General features: G+C 43.2%; 1 protein-coding gene across 1 annotated transcript in view; it reads right to left on the reverse strand.

Moving 5' to 3' along the window:
* SPRYD3 (SPRY domain containing 3) overlaps positions 1–20,107 on the reverse strand; it is a 44,900-nt gene that overhangs the window by 1,143 nt on the left and 23,650 nt on the right. Inside the window, exons 6-9 of the mRNA XM_015819948.1 lie at positions 14,348–14,497; positions 9,917–9,974; positions 2,800–2,919; positions 580–734 (exon numbers count right to left, since the gene is read on the reverse strand). Of these exons, the coding sequence (XP_015675434.1) occupies positions 580–734; positions 2,800–2,919; positions 9,917–9,974; positions 14,348–14,497 (483 nt within the window). The remainder of the gene's footprint in view (positions 1–579; positions 735–2,799; positions 2,920–9,916; positions 9,975–14,347; positions 14,498–20,107) is intronic.

The raw sequence follows: 20,107 nt of genomic DNA on the forward strand, positions 1-20,107 counted from the left end.
TTGATGAAGTCTCACAAGCAGAACTCTTGAGAAAAGGAGCTTAAATTCTTCAACTGCCTTCTGTGACCTTAAATAGTGTTCTGCATTTTAAGGCAATCCATTAAGGGTAGTTTATGTTTGTCAGCAACTGTAAGTCAAGAGAAAACATGTCCTAGCAGTAAAATACTGCTTTTTCTTTTTCTTTTCTTTTTTTTTTAATATCCCACATCAGGTACTGCTACATATTTATGGTTGTAGCCCTAAGGGCTAGGAGGAAAAATGAAACACACAAAATACTCGGAGAAGCTGCGTTCCAAGAGTAATAACAATTCCTGCATTTGAAATGAAGTCCCAGTGGTAAACCGAGTCCCAATTGCGATCAAGCAGTATCTGCTAACACTTTTTAATCTTGCTCGTAGGATCCCTCGCCTAAGAGAAGACCAGCAGCCCAAATGACTTGCCCTCTTCAGCCACAATTATTCCAACCAAGCAGACGGTTTTAGCTAGGAGAAGCACTGCAGCCCCTGATGCTCTAGCTTGGGCAGAAGCCCCCAAGCCTCATTCTATACTTGTGTGTTAACCCGTTCTTCTGGCACTTACCACTACTTTCTTGCCCTCGTGTTCCTGTTCCACGTCTTCCCCATCTTCTTCTTCATCCTCATCCTCCTCTGCCTCCTGATGCAGATATAAGACATTCCTCACTCCCCGTGGCTTGGCTCGGATAGCCACCGTATCACAGCTGTCATCACTGTCACCTACAAGGGCACCCCAAATCCCATGTGACTCTTGCAGATTTCAGATTCCCGCCGTAGAAATGAAACTATGATTCATTGACCTGTTATTTCTGTTGAGCATCTGCGGGCCTTCGCTTTCCCAGCGTCGTAACAGCTGTGCAGAATTTTTGTTACTTCTGCCCTCCCCCCATCCCTGTTTTATTTCCTTTGACTTTCCTGCCCAAGCACTCTGCTTCAGTATGAAGCACGCAAGACAGCATGGCAGCAGCCATCTTTCCTGCATCAGGGGAGGGTCACTCTCAGTTGGTTTTTGTCAGTCTCCAGTACAAGCCAGTCAACAATCTGGACTGTAGGGGCAGTCTTGTAAGCAAGGTACAATCAAACCGCAGGGGAAATAGCAGCAGCTTCATGATTCCAGAAATAAGAAAATCGCACCGCTAGAGTTTAGGGGCAGCCTGAAGTTTTACAAAGCTGCACTCCTATTGTGACCACAAATCAATTTGATTCAGGTTTGTAAATTATCTAGTTGTCTTGCCATTTGTGATGGCTAATAACTGCCTGCATATATTTTTTAAGAGAGAGAGAGCAATAGTGGAAATAGTAGTATTTTCGTTCTGCACCAACCTTTCCAAAGAGCTTAGGCCAGTGGTTCTCAACCTTTTTAATGCCGCGACCCCAACCGGTCGTAAGTCGAGGACTAAACCGATCGTAAGTCGAGGACTAAAACGGTCGTATGTCGAGGACTACCCAACCGGTCGTAAGTCAAGGACTTTCCCTGCCCGGGAGCACCGCACATGCGTGGTTCCGCCCCCTGCGCCGGCCGAGGCGTAGCTGGCAAGCGGCAGAGACGGAGCAGGCCGACCACCAGCTGGCCCAGCCCAAGGGAGGTAAGGCAGCCGCCGAAAAAGGGGGGAAAAATGGCGGACAAAAAAAATGGCGGACAGCCTTGTTTGGCGACCCCCATGAAATGGTTGATCGACCCCAAATGGGGTCCCGACCCACAGGTTGAGAACCACTGGCTTAGGCCAACGTACATTACAATTTAAATACCTTAAAGGAGAACAGATTCCAATCAACATGAAATTCATCTTAGAGGCGTCTAAATAACTAAATATTGCTAAACGCCAGGCTGAAAGGAAGGCTTGCTGGATCATGTCTAAAGAAGGCAATTCCCCTGGTATTTACAGGAGGGGCTTTCACAACCTCTCTAGAGGTAAGGACTGAGAAAAGCCAGTTCCAAATCACCACCAAAAGACTGAATGGCACCCAAAGATGGACCTGCTTTTCCTCAAATTGTACTCACGGCTTTCCAATTCGTCTAAGATAAGCAAAAGTAACTTCTTCGGGATTGTACCTGGATGAGAAGATTTTCTCTACAGTCCAATTGACAAACTTATCTGAGGGTGTCCCACCTGATACAATTACACAGGACAGCCAATCCCAAGCCACCAGTCCATCTGCGCACCCCTTTTTATAACCATGGGGTCAGCAATACCTCCTTCCAATGAAACAGATTCAGCAGAGAGGCAGCAAGCTGCTAACCCCATTGTAACATGGTCTACAGAAAATTGCCGTCTAATTCTATTCTACACCTGCAACCTGTCACTCTAGAAACACCTGATATATCAGTGATGGCGAACCTTTTAGAGTGCCCAAACTGCAACCCAAAACTCACATATTTATTGCAAAGTGCCAGGACCGCATCAGCATTGTGGTGCTCTCAGGGGGAGCGGGGTGTGTGGCCCACTGGGTGGGCATGTTTCAACATAGCTGCGGTGGTCACGGCAGACTGGGTGGGTGTGGCTAGGGTGGGTGGACCAGAACCAGGGTGGCAGGGACCAGTCCCTTGCCATCTCCGGGGCATCCCCGGGGGGCCAATGCCACTTGCTCGCTCACTTCCTGCCCCATTGCTTCCAAACACCACATGCTCGCTACCCTGGCAAACTCTGCTGGGGCAACGGCATGCGTGCCCACAGAGAGGGCTCCGAGTGCCACCTCTGGCACACGTGCCATAGGTTCGCCACCACTGTGCTATATTATTATTTCTTGATTCCTTTAACTAGCATAATGTCCTCCAAATACTCACCCTCACTATCAAGGATGTAGTCACGTGGAAACATGATTCCACAACCCATAATATCTCCTTTATAGCAACGGGGGCCAAAGGGGTCCCCCACTCCACTTCCATGGAAGATTTTGCCATCATCTGTAAAAAAGAGAAAAGGGACACTCATCAGCATGTGAAGTTTCTGGATCTTAATTTGCCTTCAAATAATACTGGCAAATAAAAGAAGCTGCTAGAAATGTTAGGGAGTTCCAAGCCCGATTATAGAAATATCAGGCTAAGGTACAGTTAACCAAGCACCACCTCAGTCATCATGCAGGGATAGAAAGGATTACTGAGAATTTGGCACAGGACAAATTCTGTGCTGTTTGGTGAAATTAGGGATTCTAGGAATTGCCCGATCCCTTTTACTCGACTGGCCCAGGAACAGCACTATTTTTCTAGGTCTGGTGATTCCAAAGCCATAAAGAAACAGGACAGTACAAACACCAAAATGCACCATTTAAAAGATGTAAAAAAAAATAAATCTCCAACTAAGCAAGTGGGGGCTTATTGGGAGAGGCGCAACAGAGCATTGTTCTACCTCTTTTTTCATCTGACAGGAAATCCTTGGAGCTAGGCTCAAAGCCACTGAAACTAAACTTGAATGTAAAGGCAAGCCACTAGCAGTCGGGAATGTTGTGTAGGTGAATGCTTGGGACATCTGTACTGGCAAGTAGAGAGACTTCCTCACCCAACCTGGAAATTAAGAAGGCTGCTAGTGAAGAGATGCCTTTCCTTCTTCAACAAATAGAAAGGAAACGGGCCGAAGACAGCTGTAGGGAGGAAGATCACTCTAATTTCCCTTGCCAACCCCACCCCCCCTACAATTAACGATTTTTGCAAGCAAAGAACTGTTTTATGGGTTTATTTGCAAATATGATCACTCCTGGATTACCAGGTCTTCAGCCTGTCATTCTTGACTATGCTCACACCACAGAAAGTTCCCAAAATAAACAGAATTTCTCAATTCAGTTACCACCGTTGTACATTCATTTCCCCAATTCACTACCCTCCAGAGGTCTAGGAGTACAATTCTCAGACTGCTGTAGTCAGATAGCTGAAGGGTGAACGCCACGTATCTGAAGGACAGTAAGTTAGGGAGAAGTACCTAATACCCCAGAGGAAAGCTGTCAAAAATAGAAGACAATTGCTACTGGAACGCCACAATAAACTCCGAATCTTGCTTTATGAACAGCTCTGATTTCAAGCAGGCCTCCTTTGGCAAGATGCCTACCCAGCATTCAAAGTTGACAAAGTTTCCCGTAGTGCCTATTTACCAGTATGGTCCCTCCAGGGCTAAACAAATTGGTCCAGCCAATCAGGCACTCCGCTGGGACAGGCCAACCAGAGGAGAAAAAAAACCAAAACCATACGCTTTGTGCCACCCGTGATCAAAGCCAGACAACGCTGAAACCCAAGAGGCCAAGGAGAACAAAAGGAGAAAGGAAGGGAGAGGTGGAGCAGAGACCACTTGAAAGGCCTTGGTGCTTTTATTCTCCCCGACTTCAGCTATGCAGCGGATGCGGGTGCCCAGAACACAAGGCATGGGGCCAAGACCCTTTGTCTTCATGAAAGAGGGAGGTTTGCTTGGCAAACGGGCGGTAAATATTTCCCCCTGCTGCCAAGGAAACTTTGAGAATAATCTTGTGCAAACATTCCAGAACGTGTCTCAAATAATGAAGGCTGGCCAGCCTTTTAGGGAATCCCCCTCGGCTCAGTAAAACGTAAGAAGGAAGATCAAGAGGACAGCAGCCGATGAGAGAAAAACAGACCTGTGGTTGGGAAAGGGCAAAGGGGACCAGCTCTAGCAGGTTACGGTCAACGGAAGGCTAATGCACTACCTTTCTCTGTAGCTGGGCCTTCAAGCGGAGTTGTGCCAAAGTGGCCTGTTGGGAGTGATCCTGCTTAGAATGTCCCATTTTCTCAGAGGGGCTGACCCACAAGTGCTTGAGTGTGATTTTACACCTCTCTGGAAGTGGGTTACTTAGAACCAAAGTGATTCTTGGTGTCCTGGCTCCAAAAAGTGGGGGAGAACGAGCATCCTGAAGCCAAACGGTTCCAACCTAAACAGTGTCGGACATTCCTAAATCCTCCATAAATCCTCCCTGGGCAAAGCCATTCAGCGTCTTACTCTAAAAGGGAGATCAAAAGTTGGCCCAGGCTTTGGAAAGTAAGCAAGCTTAATGGAAAGGCTAAAATGATTTTCCTTGGCTACAATTAAATCAAGGGCAGTTATTCTCAATGTATTTAACTTTTTTCCCCCTCTGTCACGTTAAAAATTATAATTTGGTGGCAACTTTTGCAAGACTTTCAGAAGCTGGAGGTTGACCTTGGGGCCTCATGGTGCTCCCGTTCCAGAATTAAGAAAAACAGTTCACTCAGGAATGTACTTCTACATAGATCTAAGTGAACTGTTTTTTACCCTATTAGAAGAGGACACAGGTTAGCCACAAACTGCTGTTTTCTGGGGCCGGCTTCAATTCTTTTGCTCTCATTGTGAAGTTCTTAAGAAGGAGGAGAGCCTTTGCATCTTGGGAGAAAGGAATCTTTCATTGTTGTTGTGTGAGGCAGCTAAGATGGCTGCCTAGAATGAGTTAGTGGCTCTCAAATCTTCATCTTTTTTCATTATTTCTAGAAGAGCTGGAGGGCAGAAAGCCCGTCTGTTTTAAATGTCCCCCAGGACACAGCTACCTCATTGATTGTCTGTATGATGTGTCTTTTGCATCCAAAAGTTGAAAAACTATTCAACCCAAGATTATACCAGTAGCCCTCGATTTACAACCATAACTGAGCCCAAAAGTTCCATTGCTAAGCAAGGCAGGTGTTAAGTGAGCTTTGCCCCATTTTACGGCCCGTTTTGCCACCGTTGATAAGGCAAGCGAACCATTGCAGTCGTTAAAGCAGTGGTTCTCAACCTTTTTAATGCCGTGACCCCAACCGGTTGTAAGTTGAGGACTAAACCGGTCGTAAGTCGAGGACTAAACCGGTCGTACGTCAAGGACTACCCAACCGGTTGTAAGTCGAGGACTTTCCCTGCCTGGGAGCGCTGCGCATGCGTGGTTCCGCCCCCTGCACCGGCCGAGGCATAGCTGGCAAGCGGCAGAGACGGAGCAGGCCAACCACCAGCTGGCCCAGCCCAAGGGAGGTAAGGCACCCGCCGGAAAAGGGGAAAAAATGGCGGACAGCCTTGCTTGGCGACCCCCGTGAAATGGTCGATCGACCCCAAATGGGGTCCTGACCCACAGGTTGAGAACCACTGCGTTAAAGGAATCATGCAGTCATTAAGAGAATCTGGCTTCCTCCATTGACTTTGCTTGTCACAAGCTGGCTGGGAAGGTTACAAATGGTGATCACATGACCCCCACTGTCATAAATACATGCCTGTTGCTAGGCCGCCAAATTTTGATCACATGACCGTTGGGATGCTGCAGTGGCCTTAAGTGTGAAAAAAAAGTCAGCTTTTTTCAGTGCTGCTGTAACTTCAAATGAATGGTTGATAAGTTGAGGACTACCTGTACAGAAAACATCAGCGGCCCACCCTCAACAGAATGCAACAGCTAAAAAATCGGAGATATTTTCTAACTTTTATGGGGCAAAAACAAAAAACCAAACACCCATACCCAGATCCAGATGAGGCAACTGACTATAAGCCGATATCTAAAGGACAGATTTTTAGTAACAGATCCCAACATGTAAGACGAGATTTGCTAGGTATATTGACAGCTGGCCAAATCACTCCATGCTAATCTGTTTTGGCTTCTTTCTAACAGTGACTTTTGGCATTATTGGTAAGGAGAACTGCATATAGGAACCGTTGGATCTTGTTCTTATAAGCATCCCAAATATGCTGAATTATGAGGTTTTGAATTTCACTGTTAGTTTCTGATCTTTAAGCCTGAAAATATAACCACAGGATCTGTTGAGATCCCAGCAGCCAAGAAGGAAAGAATGAATCATTGATAAGCAGCTGAAGATTTAACTTCCCCCACAGTTATTCTATTCTTTCCCAAATTATCTAATCTATTCTTTTGGGGGTAAGCTAAATTGTTTGCCAGGTACCTAATTATTTTCTCTCCCAAGTAGTCAGAAGCGTAGTGCAGACAAATTGCTTAACCACAATTTGTTGGCTTCATCCTAGCTGAGAGCCCACACAAATTATGAAACTATATTTACCTTCTCAGATCTCCCCCAGGTATATCAGATTTCATCAATTCTCAGTTGGTTAAGCATGGGTGAACATATAGAAAGAAATTTTTGTGAGATTACTAGTGAGAATCGCTATTTTTAACCATGGTTTGCTAATGCAGACTTAATTGTTGTTTCTGAAAATGAGGCAGACTCCATTTCACTACCTAATTATAGGACTTTGGTTTTAGTGAGGAATCATTTTTGCTTATCATTATGCTGATGGTTGCCCAGCAGCTAAGTGCAAAACTAAGCATGAGTATCTCTATTATATGATGTACAAAATGCCAAACTAAAAAATGAAACATTTGTGTCAGCATGACAAATTATGATATTGGAGTCTTGGAAACCACTAGCTGTGCTGAAGCCAGATCATGTATGAATCTAAAACAAAATGGAAATAGGGAAAGAAGGATCAAAAGAATAGAAGGATCAAATAGAAGTAAGTGGTGGGTTATCACAAGGCTCCGTCTTAAGCCCAGTACTCTTCAATATCTTCATTAATGACTTAGATGAGAGAATTGAAGGGGAACTCATCAAATTTGCAGATGACACTAAACTGGCAGGAGTAGCCAACACCCAGACGACAAGCTCAGGATCCAAAAAGATCTTGACAGACTTGAACAATGGGCCCTATCCAACAAAATGAGTTTCAATGTGGAGAAAAGCAAAGTTTTACATTTAGGCAGGAAAAATAAAAAATATAAGTACAGATTAGGTGAGACCTGGCTCAGAAACAGTAACTGTGAGAGGGACCTTGGAGTCCTAGTGGACGATCACTTGACTATGGGCCAGCAATGTGCAGCAGCAGCCAAAAAAGCTAATACAATCCCGGGTTGCATAAATAGAACGATAGAATCAAGATCACGCGAAGTATTAGTACCGCTTTATAAAACCCTAGTGAGACCACACCTGGAATACTGCAACCAATTTTGGTCACCATACTACAAAAAAAGGTGTTGAGACCTTGGAAAAAATTCAGAGAAGAGCAACTAAGATGATCAAAGGCTTGGAGACTAAAATATATGAAGAACGGCTGCAGGACTTGGGTTTGGCTAGTCTAAAGAAAAGAAGAAACAGGGGCGACATGATAGCACTACTCCAGTATTTGAGGGGCTGCCACAAAGAAGAGGGCGTCAAACTATTCTCTAAAGCACCAGAGGGGCTGTAAACTGACCAAAGAGGGAAGCAACCTGGAATTAAGGAGAAACTTCCTAATGGTGAGGACAATTAACCAGTGGAATAGCTTGCCTTCAGAAATCGTAAGCGTTCCATCACTGGAGGTTTTTAAGAACAGACTGGACAGTCACTTGTCTGAGATGGTATAGGTTTTCCTGCTTGAGCGGGGGGCTGGACTAGAAGATCTCCAAGGTCCCTTCCAGCTCTATTCTATTCTAAATGTTAAACTCTTTTCAGGAATTCCCCAGAAGACAATGAAGAAGCTGAGGAATGATAGGTAACTAGAAATAGATTCTTCGCCATTACCGGAATTGATACTACAGGGAACTAAGACATAGCTTCAGTTCACAAGAGGCAGTATCTATGGTTGGCTGTGTCTTCTATTTTAATAAGAGGAGTCAGACGTGAACTGTTGGGCTCTTGGTGTTCTCTAAATATGGATTCTTACATAGCTAGAATACCAATCAATCATGAGATGGAGATAACCAGCAGAAACCTCAAAGTCTCTAGAATAAAAAAAAAACTTAAATCAGCCTATGAGAAATGCTAGCTAATAACTTCCATGAGTGGATAGGTAAGAAGATAATGAACTGGCCAGCAATTCTTCTCTCTTAGAAGAACTATCAAGAAATTATAGCGGAAAATATTATTTTAGAGGAGATATTATTCCTTTCCCATGTCCAGTAAGGAGGCTTTTTTAGATGATGCTTATTTTGTCTTCATTTTGAACAAATGATATCCAACAAATTCAACATTTGCTGTTCTAGTCTGGCATCTATTCATACTAGTCAGAGGTGCTTAAATGATTAACTGCCCTAGCAAATTAGCTAATTATGCTGTATCTTATTCAAACAATCAAGACCAAAAGAAGCTCAGAGTAATACTCAGAAGTTGCTGCAAAGTGACAAGGCTCCATTTTGCTATCCACTCTGTAGAAAAATCACTCCAGATTTGGAATCAAAATCTTTTAACGTTATCCACTGAAAACAGAGAAAAAACAATTCCAACATATAAAAAAAAAATTCAGCATACTCCCATTTTCATCTTTCAGATGTCAGAGAGCAACTGAGGATAGATTATCAAACCTCTGACCTCTGCTCAATCCCCCATCCGTTCCCACTGCCAAACCTAACAGTTTCATCCAAGTGTTGATAATGTATTTTCTTTTTTTTTCTCAGAGGGATAAATTACTTTTTATTTAATAAACTCACACATATTAGATTTTAATTCCAACAGGCTAGCTTTAAAAATAAACGTTCAACAACTCTAAGAAGCTCCAATGTTCAAAAGCCATGCTAGGGCGCCCTGTGGTACACAGAAAACAGCATTAAACTTTCACATCCTGGATCTATCTGGAAACTGATCCCAGGACCATCTCCCCACACACACACCCCCACCCTTAGCTCATCTGCAATGCAAAATATAATGTTCACATATTATTTGAGAAGTTACAAGACTGTTAAAAGCTATAGACCGTAACTGAAGGAATTCTCATCTGACTAGGCTATTTTCATCTTCATACGCCTTCCACACAAGAGGCTCTCTGTTTCAGAAAATATATTGAAAGGTGATGTAACATTTCAAATTGCCGCAACTGTCCTGTTTTTGCTGTTTAACTTCTGTTAAGTTGTTAGACAATGGACATCTCCAGGGTAGCCTTTTTAGAGGAAAGCAAATACAGCGAAATCAAGGTAACGTAGAATTCGGCCAAAGCTGGGTCTTGGATACTCACCTGCGTGGTACGCTACAGACCCTCTGCTCCAGCCAGGATGCCGGTTTTTGGGGTAATCCTAGGGCAAAGAAGAAATACAGCCAGTCGCACATCATCACATTTCTTTTGGCAAAAAACGCCCCAGAGAAAATACGTTTCCATTACGGGCATGATTGAACAAACAAGCATGTACCTCTTTAGTGAAAGCTCTCACTTCCACTGCGGACCTTTTATATACATATATAAACCAGGGGTGTCAAACTGCCGGCCCACTGGCTGGATGCATCATGGCAAAACCGCACCCACCCCTTTGCCAGCAATGGGAAAAAATGTCACGATACGCCGCGATGCGTCAAGTGACATTACGAGTTTGACACCCCTGGTTTAAACCATAAGCAGTGGCAGAAGGAAAGGGAGGGGAGCCTTCCTAGGAACTGCTCAAACTCTCACATGGGAGATCAACTGATATTTTCTGAATTTTCCCAGAGCTTAGCAACTACGAGACACCGCTGCTCGAATTAGGCTAGCTAAAAGAGCAACAGAAGAATATGGCAGGATTAAGAAAAACTAACTATGGGGGGAAAAATTAATATAGACTTTATTTCTAGGTGCCACACCTCCTTCCTTTAATTTAAACATTATTTGTGACTATATTGTTTATCTACCTCATTTCTGGAATCTTGGTTGATACAAAAAAGGAGAGTTTTTGCAGTCAAAGGTTAAGCCTTCCACGGCTCAGGCCACACACCCAGAGACGAAAGTCCTTGCTCAGCTGAGGATGCACTTTATACTGGTTTGTCTCTTTGCTAGTTTTAGGGCTAGTTTTAGAGATCTCTGAAAGCTGAATCATGGAAACTGGACTTATTTTCTTGCTCGTTTGAGACATTTCACCACTCAACCAAGCAGCTTCTTCAGCCCGAGCACATTGGTTAGAGAAATCTGAGTAAGCAGAGAGTCGTTGGAATGTACCAACTAGCATAGATGATGCCTCTGTCTATTACTTTTTTTTTGCAGCCCTATTCATATTCCTATATCAAACCTCAGGGTTTCTTCCCAGAGCGTATGGCAATATTATCACCTACTCAGTTTTTCCTAACCAGCTTGCAAATTACCAAAGCATGTACGTAGAAGCCATATTTGACCATCACGAGCCGCTAACTATTGTTGACTGGATCTGGGGAAGACTTGCAGTCAAGCACAGCAAGAAAGCATCTGGGGGAAGCAAATTCTGTTGCTTTGTACCCACAAAAGTCAACATGCAAGCATTCTAAAGAAAGTCACAAATGGCTATGTATATATTGGTGCCATTACAATTAGCACAGAAGTGTTATCAAACAAGGCCCTGACTTTTCCTTTTTCCAGAAGAGATTGTGTGCATTAGTCTGGTTTGCAGCTATCACACGATTACACTAGTACTATTACTACGCTCACCTCCTGTAGTCTCCAAGGCAAAATGCAGGAGGTTAATTTTAAAGCCAGGATGGCTTAAACAGCCTATCTCCACAGAAATCAATTACACTGCATCCACACTGGATGAGTCTCATACCCTATTTCTCCACATCTTGCCTCTCTTAAAGCAAGGGTAGAGAATCTAGTCCTCTGAACATTTCCTGACTGCAATTCTTATCAATATTAACGGCCATGCGGGCTGGAACTGATGGGAATTTGAGCACAACGACCTTCATCCATTCTGTCTCAAGATGTGGAGTGGCAGCAGTTGGAAGCAGACAAATATGTAAATGGTTACACAGATTTTATTTTTTTTTATGGGATGATTTAGATTTTTCATTTTGTGTCAGGACACACTAACACGCCATGAAAATGAGTCCAGATGTTTTCATATTTCATTCACAGAAGAGGGAATCTGGTATTCTTGTATGATTTACTTGTCTGGTCTGACAAATTCTACTTCATTTCTGAATTTCCAGCACCATTCGGCATCAATCATGATACAGACATACTGATTAAGTTCAAGGATGCAACCCAATTTTAGTTTGTCCTCACTATCAGAATTTTATCTAGATCACTTATCTAGATCACATTCATGTAGTTACCTTGGCCACCAAAGAGAAGTGGTTGGCAACTGTCTTCTTTGAGAATGTTCAAATTCCCCAATCTAATCTAAAATGCTGGGATTTCCTAACAATCTGCTATTCAAGAACAGTACTAACCAAATTCAATTCTCTCACTAGATATTAAGCTTGACTTGAAGGTTTTCTTCATTACTATCTAAGTCAAAAGTTTTTGCATACTCTTTTTCTGCTTTCTTTTCCTCGTGATGGCTAAGACTCACTATGGCTGTTCCTGGTTTCCTTATAAACTGAAGCAGGATTCCCAAAAAATCAGCTCCTGGTTATATCCAGGCTCCCTTGCCTGCCCCTCATCCTGCCCTTACGTATGCACAGAGAGATGACACCAGATGTACAAATGCCAGATCATTTCAGGGCAAGTTATTCTCCAGTGAATCAAGAACTCAAGGGAGAGTGAAAGGATGTTGATCCAGTTCTTTCTTTTTTGGATCTCCCATGACTGCTGAGATTTGCTTGTTGTAGCAAGAGGAGGAGGGAACGAACTGGCTCGGTATCAGAAGCCACATGAATCCAGGCTATGCATAGAGGCAAACAACAGAACCAGATGGCTGCATCGGACAAGAAAGGAAGAGGGACAGGCGCCAATCCAGCCCCAATATGCAGTGCAGCCTGGTTCTAATTTATTTATTGGCATTTGCCAGTAACGAGAGAGCCTAACTTAGCCAATCCAAAGCAGAGGATGTTGTGCAGGACAAAGAGGCATCAATGAGTTGATCAATGATGGTGCAGACATTTGCTAAGGGTTATCCTGATCTCTCTAGATGTCATATTTTTGCTCTGGTGAAAGTCTGAAGGAAGTGGAAGAGCAGCAGCTAACTCAAGGGCCTCGGTTTTGCAGGCAGAACTTTGTAGGTTGACATAAGCAAAAGTCAAGAGGAAAGAAACTGACTTCCTGGCGACATGGCTGCAACGTTGAACACTCTCCATGGCTCACTTTAAAACTACAATAATGCCTAAACAGGACAGATGGCACATTTGGAATGTCTTCCCTTGTTGAATTGCATTTCATTAATCAAGGCTTCAAGTTGAACTTGAGTTTTGAAACAATCTCTCCTTCCACCTGCCTATCCCCATCCCCTATCTTTGAGCTGAAAGGGGCCAGTTAGACCCGTGAGTTCAACCCTTGTTCGGAGAAGGGATCCAAATGAAAGCATCATCGAGAGATGAACATCCAGCCTCAGCTTGAACGTATCCAGGGAAGGAGAGCCCACCACCTCTCTAAGGAACTCATTGGGGTTTAAGGGGAAATTAAAGGAAATTTGAGGTGCCATGCCTGAAGAAACAGAGAGAGGAGATTTTAGCTTTCTACTGTCATTTTGCAGGACACATTGGCAAGAGTTAAAGGAGAGTTGTGGAAGAAACGGACGAATGAAACAGAAGTTCACACAAAAGGCAGGTCTTGGGGGAAATGGCTATGGCATAGCTTCATTACAAAAGCTTCATCATCAACCCACAGTTACTAAAATTGGCAAAGTGCACGAAGAAAGGGTGAGGAGGCTGCAACAGACCTCAGAGCTAGAGTGCTAGCTTAGAGAGGGAGTAGATTTTGTATTGGTGAACCCTGATTTCATATTATGACCAAGAATGAGCGGAGAAGAGCAATCTTGCTGCAGCAGTTCTATGCAATGACCAGTCTTAAAAAGGCTTGTCCCAACTGCCCTCCAATGAGAGAAAACGTTACTTTCTCCATGACCCATCACTGCTTTGTTTTAGGCCCATCCTACCCCTTATGAGCACTACAAGGAGACTCTGTGATATGGTTTCTATTTGGCAGCTGGACCACGCAGTGACTCATCATTTCACATGGAGACTTTTAAACATCTGCTGCCTGACTTGACCTAACACTGAAGCCTCAAACGGATCAAATTAAACCCCAGATTCTGAGATATTGCCAGCCATCTTCAGTTTTGCAAAGATATTTAAAAGAGCAAGGAATGCAAGCTATACAAACTTAGGCCTTCTGTTAGTCCTTGCTTAGTTCTTCCCTACAGCAACTTTTGTGGGCAGCTGCAAACAATTTTGTCACCGACTATGGGATTTTGTAAACTGGGTGGTGCTTCCCCAGAAGATGGCGAGGGAACCACATGGGAAAGATCCCAATGAATAATTTTGACTTAAGGCTGTGTCGGTGACCCCTAAGGGAGTGCATCGCAAGGCAAAGAGGCCTTGAGCAGCTCCATGTTAAAGGGGACTTCTTACCTTCTCTCAATACACAACACAGAGCAGGCATACTCCTTCACACAGACACAAAGTTGTTCCCCCCAATTTGATGCCACGTTGGGACTGCACACCTGGGAACATCGAGTTAATGAGGGAACCTCTAAAGGCAGAACAGTCTCCGTTTACTCTCCAGCTTTTTTACCTTGCGGGCGAGGCCCAGAGCGATGTAGCACTTCTCTCCTGGATCCACAATCTCCACCTCAAAGTAGTGACTCCTGGTACTCAAAGGCTGCCGAGCTTGTGCAAGACCCACATCAATGATGCTCTTCCCTTTCCCTATATATTCCAAGAGCTGCAAAGAGAAGACAAGACAATAGCTGATTGCCCATCCCGGCCTGACACTCCATCTTCTGAAGTCACCACAGGCAGCCATAATCCTATCAACATCCTCTGTGTTAATTATAGAGAATTCTGAAAGCCTGACAAGCAAAAGAGCAAACAGGGACTCCCCAAGGTAATTGAGAGAGCCATAGGGTAAGCATTCATTAGACTTGGTCGCTGCATGGTAATTAAACAGTCTGTATGCCTTACAAGGTGGAACAGCAATCAAATCAAGAGTAACATGTGAAATCATAAACTAGAAAAATCCTATCTTGGCAAATATCACATAACCACTTCCATGGATATGTAAGGTTGCTTTTCAACAAGATGGGAAATATCCCCCCAAAACAACAACTATTATTATTATTATTTGCTTTTCCCATTTTACCGTATTTTTGTATTGTGAATATGCTACAGACAACTGAAGTAGGAGTCCAAGACATGCATCCACAAACTACTCTATCTTATTTGATAGAAACTTCCAAGCTAAAGGTTGCAATAATTTGGAAGATCAGCACATTTTGATCTCATGGTAAAACCTGAAATGGTTACAAACATAAAACAATACAACTAAAAGAAGTGGATTTTTCCAAAGATGGATAATGATTATAGGTGTTTTTCAAATAAACCATTAAACTATGTAATATATTAGCAGACTACACTGCTGTACAATGTATTATTAATTCTTGCTCCAATTTAATAATTTGCTGAGGCTATCCCTAGAATATGTGCTGCCATCATTTTGATTTTATAATGCAACATCTTTACTTATACCGTGTTTCCCCGAAAACAAGACCCAACCGGAAAATAAGCCCTTACATGATTTTTCAGGACGCTCGTAAAATAGGCCCCACCCCCAAAATAAGCCCCAGTTAAGATCGTCAGCTAGACGGACATATTTCCCCGAAAAGAAGACCTAACCAAAAAATAAGCCCTAATGCATCTTTTGGAGCAAAAAATTAATATTAAGACCATGTCTTATTTTGGGGAAAACACAGGTATATCCATTCTGGTTTAAAAATTGTTTGCTTTATTTCTGAATTTAAGAAGCACAGGTAGTCCTCAGCTTATGACCATTCATTTAGCAATTGTTCGGAGTTACGACAATGCTGAAAAAAGGGCCTTATGACCAATCCTCACACTACTAACTGGTGCAGCATCCCCATTCACATGATCAAAGTTAGGGCACTTGGCAACCAGCATGCATTTACAGTGGTTGCAGTGCCTGGGGGGAGTCACACGATCGCCATTTGCAATCTCCCCAGCTGGCTTTGGTCAAGCAAAGTCAATGGGGGAAGCCGGATTCACTGAACAATCCCGTGATTCACTTAAACAACCCATGGTACAATAATCTGTTTAACACCTGCAACTAAAAAGGTCGAAAAATCAGGGGCCATTCACTTAATAAGCGACTCGCTTAGCAATGGAAGTTCCAGTCCTACTGTGGTTGCACATCAAGGTCTCCCTGTACTTTTTGTACCCTGCTTTATTCTTCTTCCCTCTTGAGGAAGCCTTGTCTAGATGGATGTTATAGATTTCATCAACCTCAGAGCAATTTCCCGCATACAAGTTTTAAAGAAATATTACTTGTGCCCATCCAGATAGGCAGCCTATAAGTGACAAGACTGAACTTTTGGCCTTCAGCAATAACCACATCCATGCTTTCAACAATATTCAGCGTGCAAAAATATTCTTCTTCACTGATGGCACTTCAATGAAGTCTGCAAAACGACAGGATTCAAGTGTGTATAATTATAGACACACATAGATTCCACCTAAGCCAGTGGTGGCAAACCTATGGCACGGGTGCCAGAGGCGGCACTCAGAGCCCTCTCTGTGGGCACGCACGCCGTCGCCCCAGTCCTAGGCCTTCAGCTGGGTTTTATAAAACCTTTTCACTTTAGGCCTCCGCCACTGTGTGCAAAAAAAAAAAAAAAAAAAAGATTCAGTCAATCAATTTCAACTTCTTGCGGGAAAAAAAAAGATCTTGCAAAGTTGGAATTGATTGATTGAATTTTTTAGTCCCACCCAGTCTGCCGTTACCACTGCAGCCACGCCCACCCAATGGGCCACACCAGCCAATGGGCCACACCCAGCCAATGGCCACACCCGCCTGGCACCCGATGATGCATAAATGGGTTTTGGGTTGCAGCTTGGGCACTCGGTCTCTAAAAGGTTCGCCATCACTGACCTAAGCACAGACGTAGGGTATTTCAGGGACCTTGTCTGCACAGAAGCCAACTTGCACATAATATATGCAGAGGGACAGGCAGTCACTGTATGTGTGCCTCTAGAATGGAACGTGCTACACCTCTGCTCCTTGAACTGGTTGCCAGTTTGCTCCTGGGTCCAATTCAAGGTTTTGAAGTTTAAAGCCCCCTTCATGGCATGAGGCCAGATTATCTGAAGGACCACCTATCCCTGATTCCCATCAAATCCAGCAGAAGAGGTATGCTGCAGGTCCTGTCTGCGCTGGAGCCACAACTGGCAGAAGCCAGGAGATGAGCCTTTTTTGCCATGGTGCTCAGCTTATGGAACTTCATCCCCCCTGAAGTGAGTAGGTTCCATCCTTGTTTATTTTCCAGAAGTCCCTCAAAACTTAATTTGGCCGTGAGGCCTGGCGGTCCCAAGATACCAGTGTTGAGATGGCTCTGTTGTGGTTAATATCTGCTGTCCTCTTCTTGCATTTTAATCATAATTTTAATTTTTTTTCTAGATATGTTAACTTTTATACTACTGTTTTAAAGTTTATATATGCTAGTTATGCAGTTTATACTGTTATACGGTTATTCTGTATACATTTACTCTGTTTTACATAGTAACATTTTGTGAGATAGATGGTTATATAAGTGATCTATCTATCTATCTATCTATCTATCTATCTATCTATCTATCTATCTATCTATCTATCTATCTATCTATCTATCTATCTAATCTAATCTAATCTAATCTAATCTACAGGAGTGGCCAAAATTGTGGAAACCTTTTGGGAAAAGTGTATTTTTGAGGTTTGATGGCTAATAACACCACTTTTTTTGGGGGGGGGAGGAATAGTACCATAAAATTATGTATCAATGGAAAGATAATTTAATCAAGAATGTAATGCAACATAGTTTGTTCAATTATCTGTTCTGTATTCTATGAAATGTTATAGCCAAATAACCAGAAAAAGGAAGCACAACTTGCTCAGGTTGGTATCAGGTAGCTTTCCTTCATCTGATTGTAGCCAATGAGCATGAGTGTTTAGAGAGCAGATCACAGTAGGATTCAGTTATTGATGTCATGTATTGAAGCCGAGAGGAGGACATTTGTCAGTGTGTTATGTGATCGCTATCAAGTTGGTTGGGGTTTTTTTTTCTTTCATTTAGTGAGCTTGTAAAACATAATAACATTAAAGTAATGGTGCAAAGAGTTGACTGGTTGCCCAGAAAGCGATGTAAAATAGTATTATTAAGTGAACAAGGTTAAGAAAAATTGGTGGAAACTTAACCAAAGGTGGCATTTCTACTGTACACTTTTCCCAAAAGGTTTCCTCAATTTTGGCCACTTCTGTACCTATCTATCTTTCTATCGGCTCGCCTTTCAAATGTTGCACCTGTGATGGATAATGTCAATTAAACAATGTTTATAAAGGTGGAGTTCATTAGCAGTGTTCATATAAGAAATTGTCTCGTCACCAAACAGCTCGAAAGGGCTAAAAAGCCTCTAGTCCTGCTCAGATCCTGTTCCATGTGATTCACATCCAGTGGCAGTGAAGCAAAAATCCTATTTTGGTTTTTGCATTGCAAAATATCTTACATAGTTTTATACCAAGGATGCAAATAATTCTATGCAAACTAAGGAAGTTGAATAAATGTTCACAAACTTTTTGGTTTTGCATCATTTACTATGCTAACAATATAAGGAGCCAGCAGCTTTTTATGCATAAAAGCCCGTATCTTTAACAACTAGATCTTTTCCTCAAGAGGGTTCCGATATGACAGACCCTAACCTAAACGTTGTGCTATTTGAAACCAAACAGAAATGTTGACATCTCCATCCTCGTAGTTTAAGAACATTGTACCCCGGGAGAGCCAAGTTATATTGACACCGGAGGCAAACCATCCCACAAGTATCTTTTTTCTGTGATGCTGGCAATCCAATGCAAGAACACATTAAATTCTAATTTGCTGGCCTTTCATGACATCCAACACCAGTTTTGCCTAAGAACGGGGCTGCCAGTAATACATTCTAGAGATTTCTTGCATACTTTCCAGTCTATCCTTCGAGCCACACGGGTTAGAAATCTTCCGTTTTGTTTTCTTAAAGAAAAGCAAACAGATTGCGGGAAACATCGCTAGGAGTGCCAGCATCGCACGCATTTCCTGGGAGAAACTGAAACTAACCACTGCATGTGCCCTTCAGGTTACCACAACTCAGTCCCTCAATTAGGCCAGCAGAGCATCGATGATGAAGAGCTATCCAAAGTATGCAGAAGCTGACCCTCCGGTGCTCTTTTCTTTTTTTTTTTTTGTTGCCTGTGTGCACGGAACACCTCTCATGAAACCCAGCCATATGCTGAACCAAACTTTCCTGGCTTCTGCAGCCGGGTGGAAAAAACGCAAACCGCTGACCCTTTCCACTGGCTCTCCAGGCTGCTGCAGAATTCCGAGAACTGCTCATCCATCTAAACAGAAAGCAAACATTTCAAACAGCTGGATCGGGGAAGCGGTTTGACAACAAGGGGCTGAGCCACCTTGACAAGGATCTTGTCTCCTTGGAGGAAGAACAGTTGCAACGTTAATGCTCTTTTGCCCACGTTTCAAATCAAATGCTTTCCATCACCAGTTAATAAGGTTGGTGGAAAGGCTTCCCGTTACTTCTGCAAATTAAAATCATTTGACAGTAAGAACAAACCCGAGCAAATGACAGTCGGGATTGGACGAAGGACAATTGAATGAGGAAAGAGTGAGTGGCTGCGTGTTATTTGCCATCTGATGTGGCGACTGATATTGGAATAACATGCTGGCATGTTTGTTTGTTTGTTTGTTTCCCCTTCAAAGTTTGAACAATTATCGATTCTTCAGAAGAGTCATTTCTTCACCTCTTCCAGACAGTGACAATACTTAATGACCGGTAATAGCTAGTCATAGCTATGCCACTTTCTTAACTATACCACACTGCCTTGATGAGGGAGCCATGGTTAAGTTTCATGTTTCGACAGCACAGTCACTGGCACCAGCATTAGCAAAGTATCTAATGTGAAATTCACTCTCGAGTCTCGTTCTCCCCGGGATTTTTCCAGCTGTGCCTCCCATGAATGTTGAACCCACATGTCCCAGAATTCTCAACATACGCCCCAAATGTTCCACGTTAGGGAAGGCTGCGGCACAGATGGTATGCCGAGACACATGTGTGCCTTCCCCCAGTGTCTGTTGCCTGCCTGGAGTTTCACAATTTCAACTTGGAAGGGTGCATTCTAACGTATTTAGATAAAAGCCTTGACTAGAAAGACACCCCATTTTCTTCACCCTTTCCCTTCCTAGAGTCAGCAAAGACTAGCGGAGTATAATCTGCAGGGACTTCTTTATCTTTCTCTTTC

The sequence above is a fragment of the Protobothrops mucrosquamatus genome, unplaced genomic scaffold (genome assembly GCF_001527695.2).
Source record: "Protobothrops mucrosquamatus isolate PMUCROS unplaced genomic scaffold, P.Mucros_1.0 scaffold1025, whole genome shotgun sequence".
Classification (NCBI taxonomy): Eukaryota; Metazoa; Chordata; class Lepidosauria; order Squamata; family Viperidae; genus Protobothrops; species Protobothrops mucrosquamatus.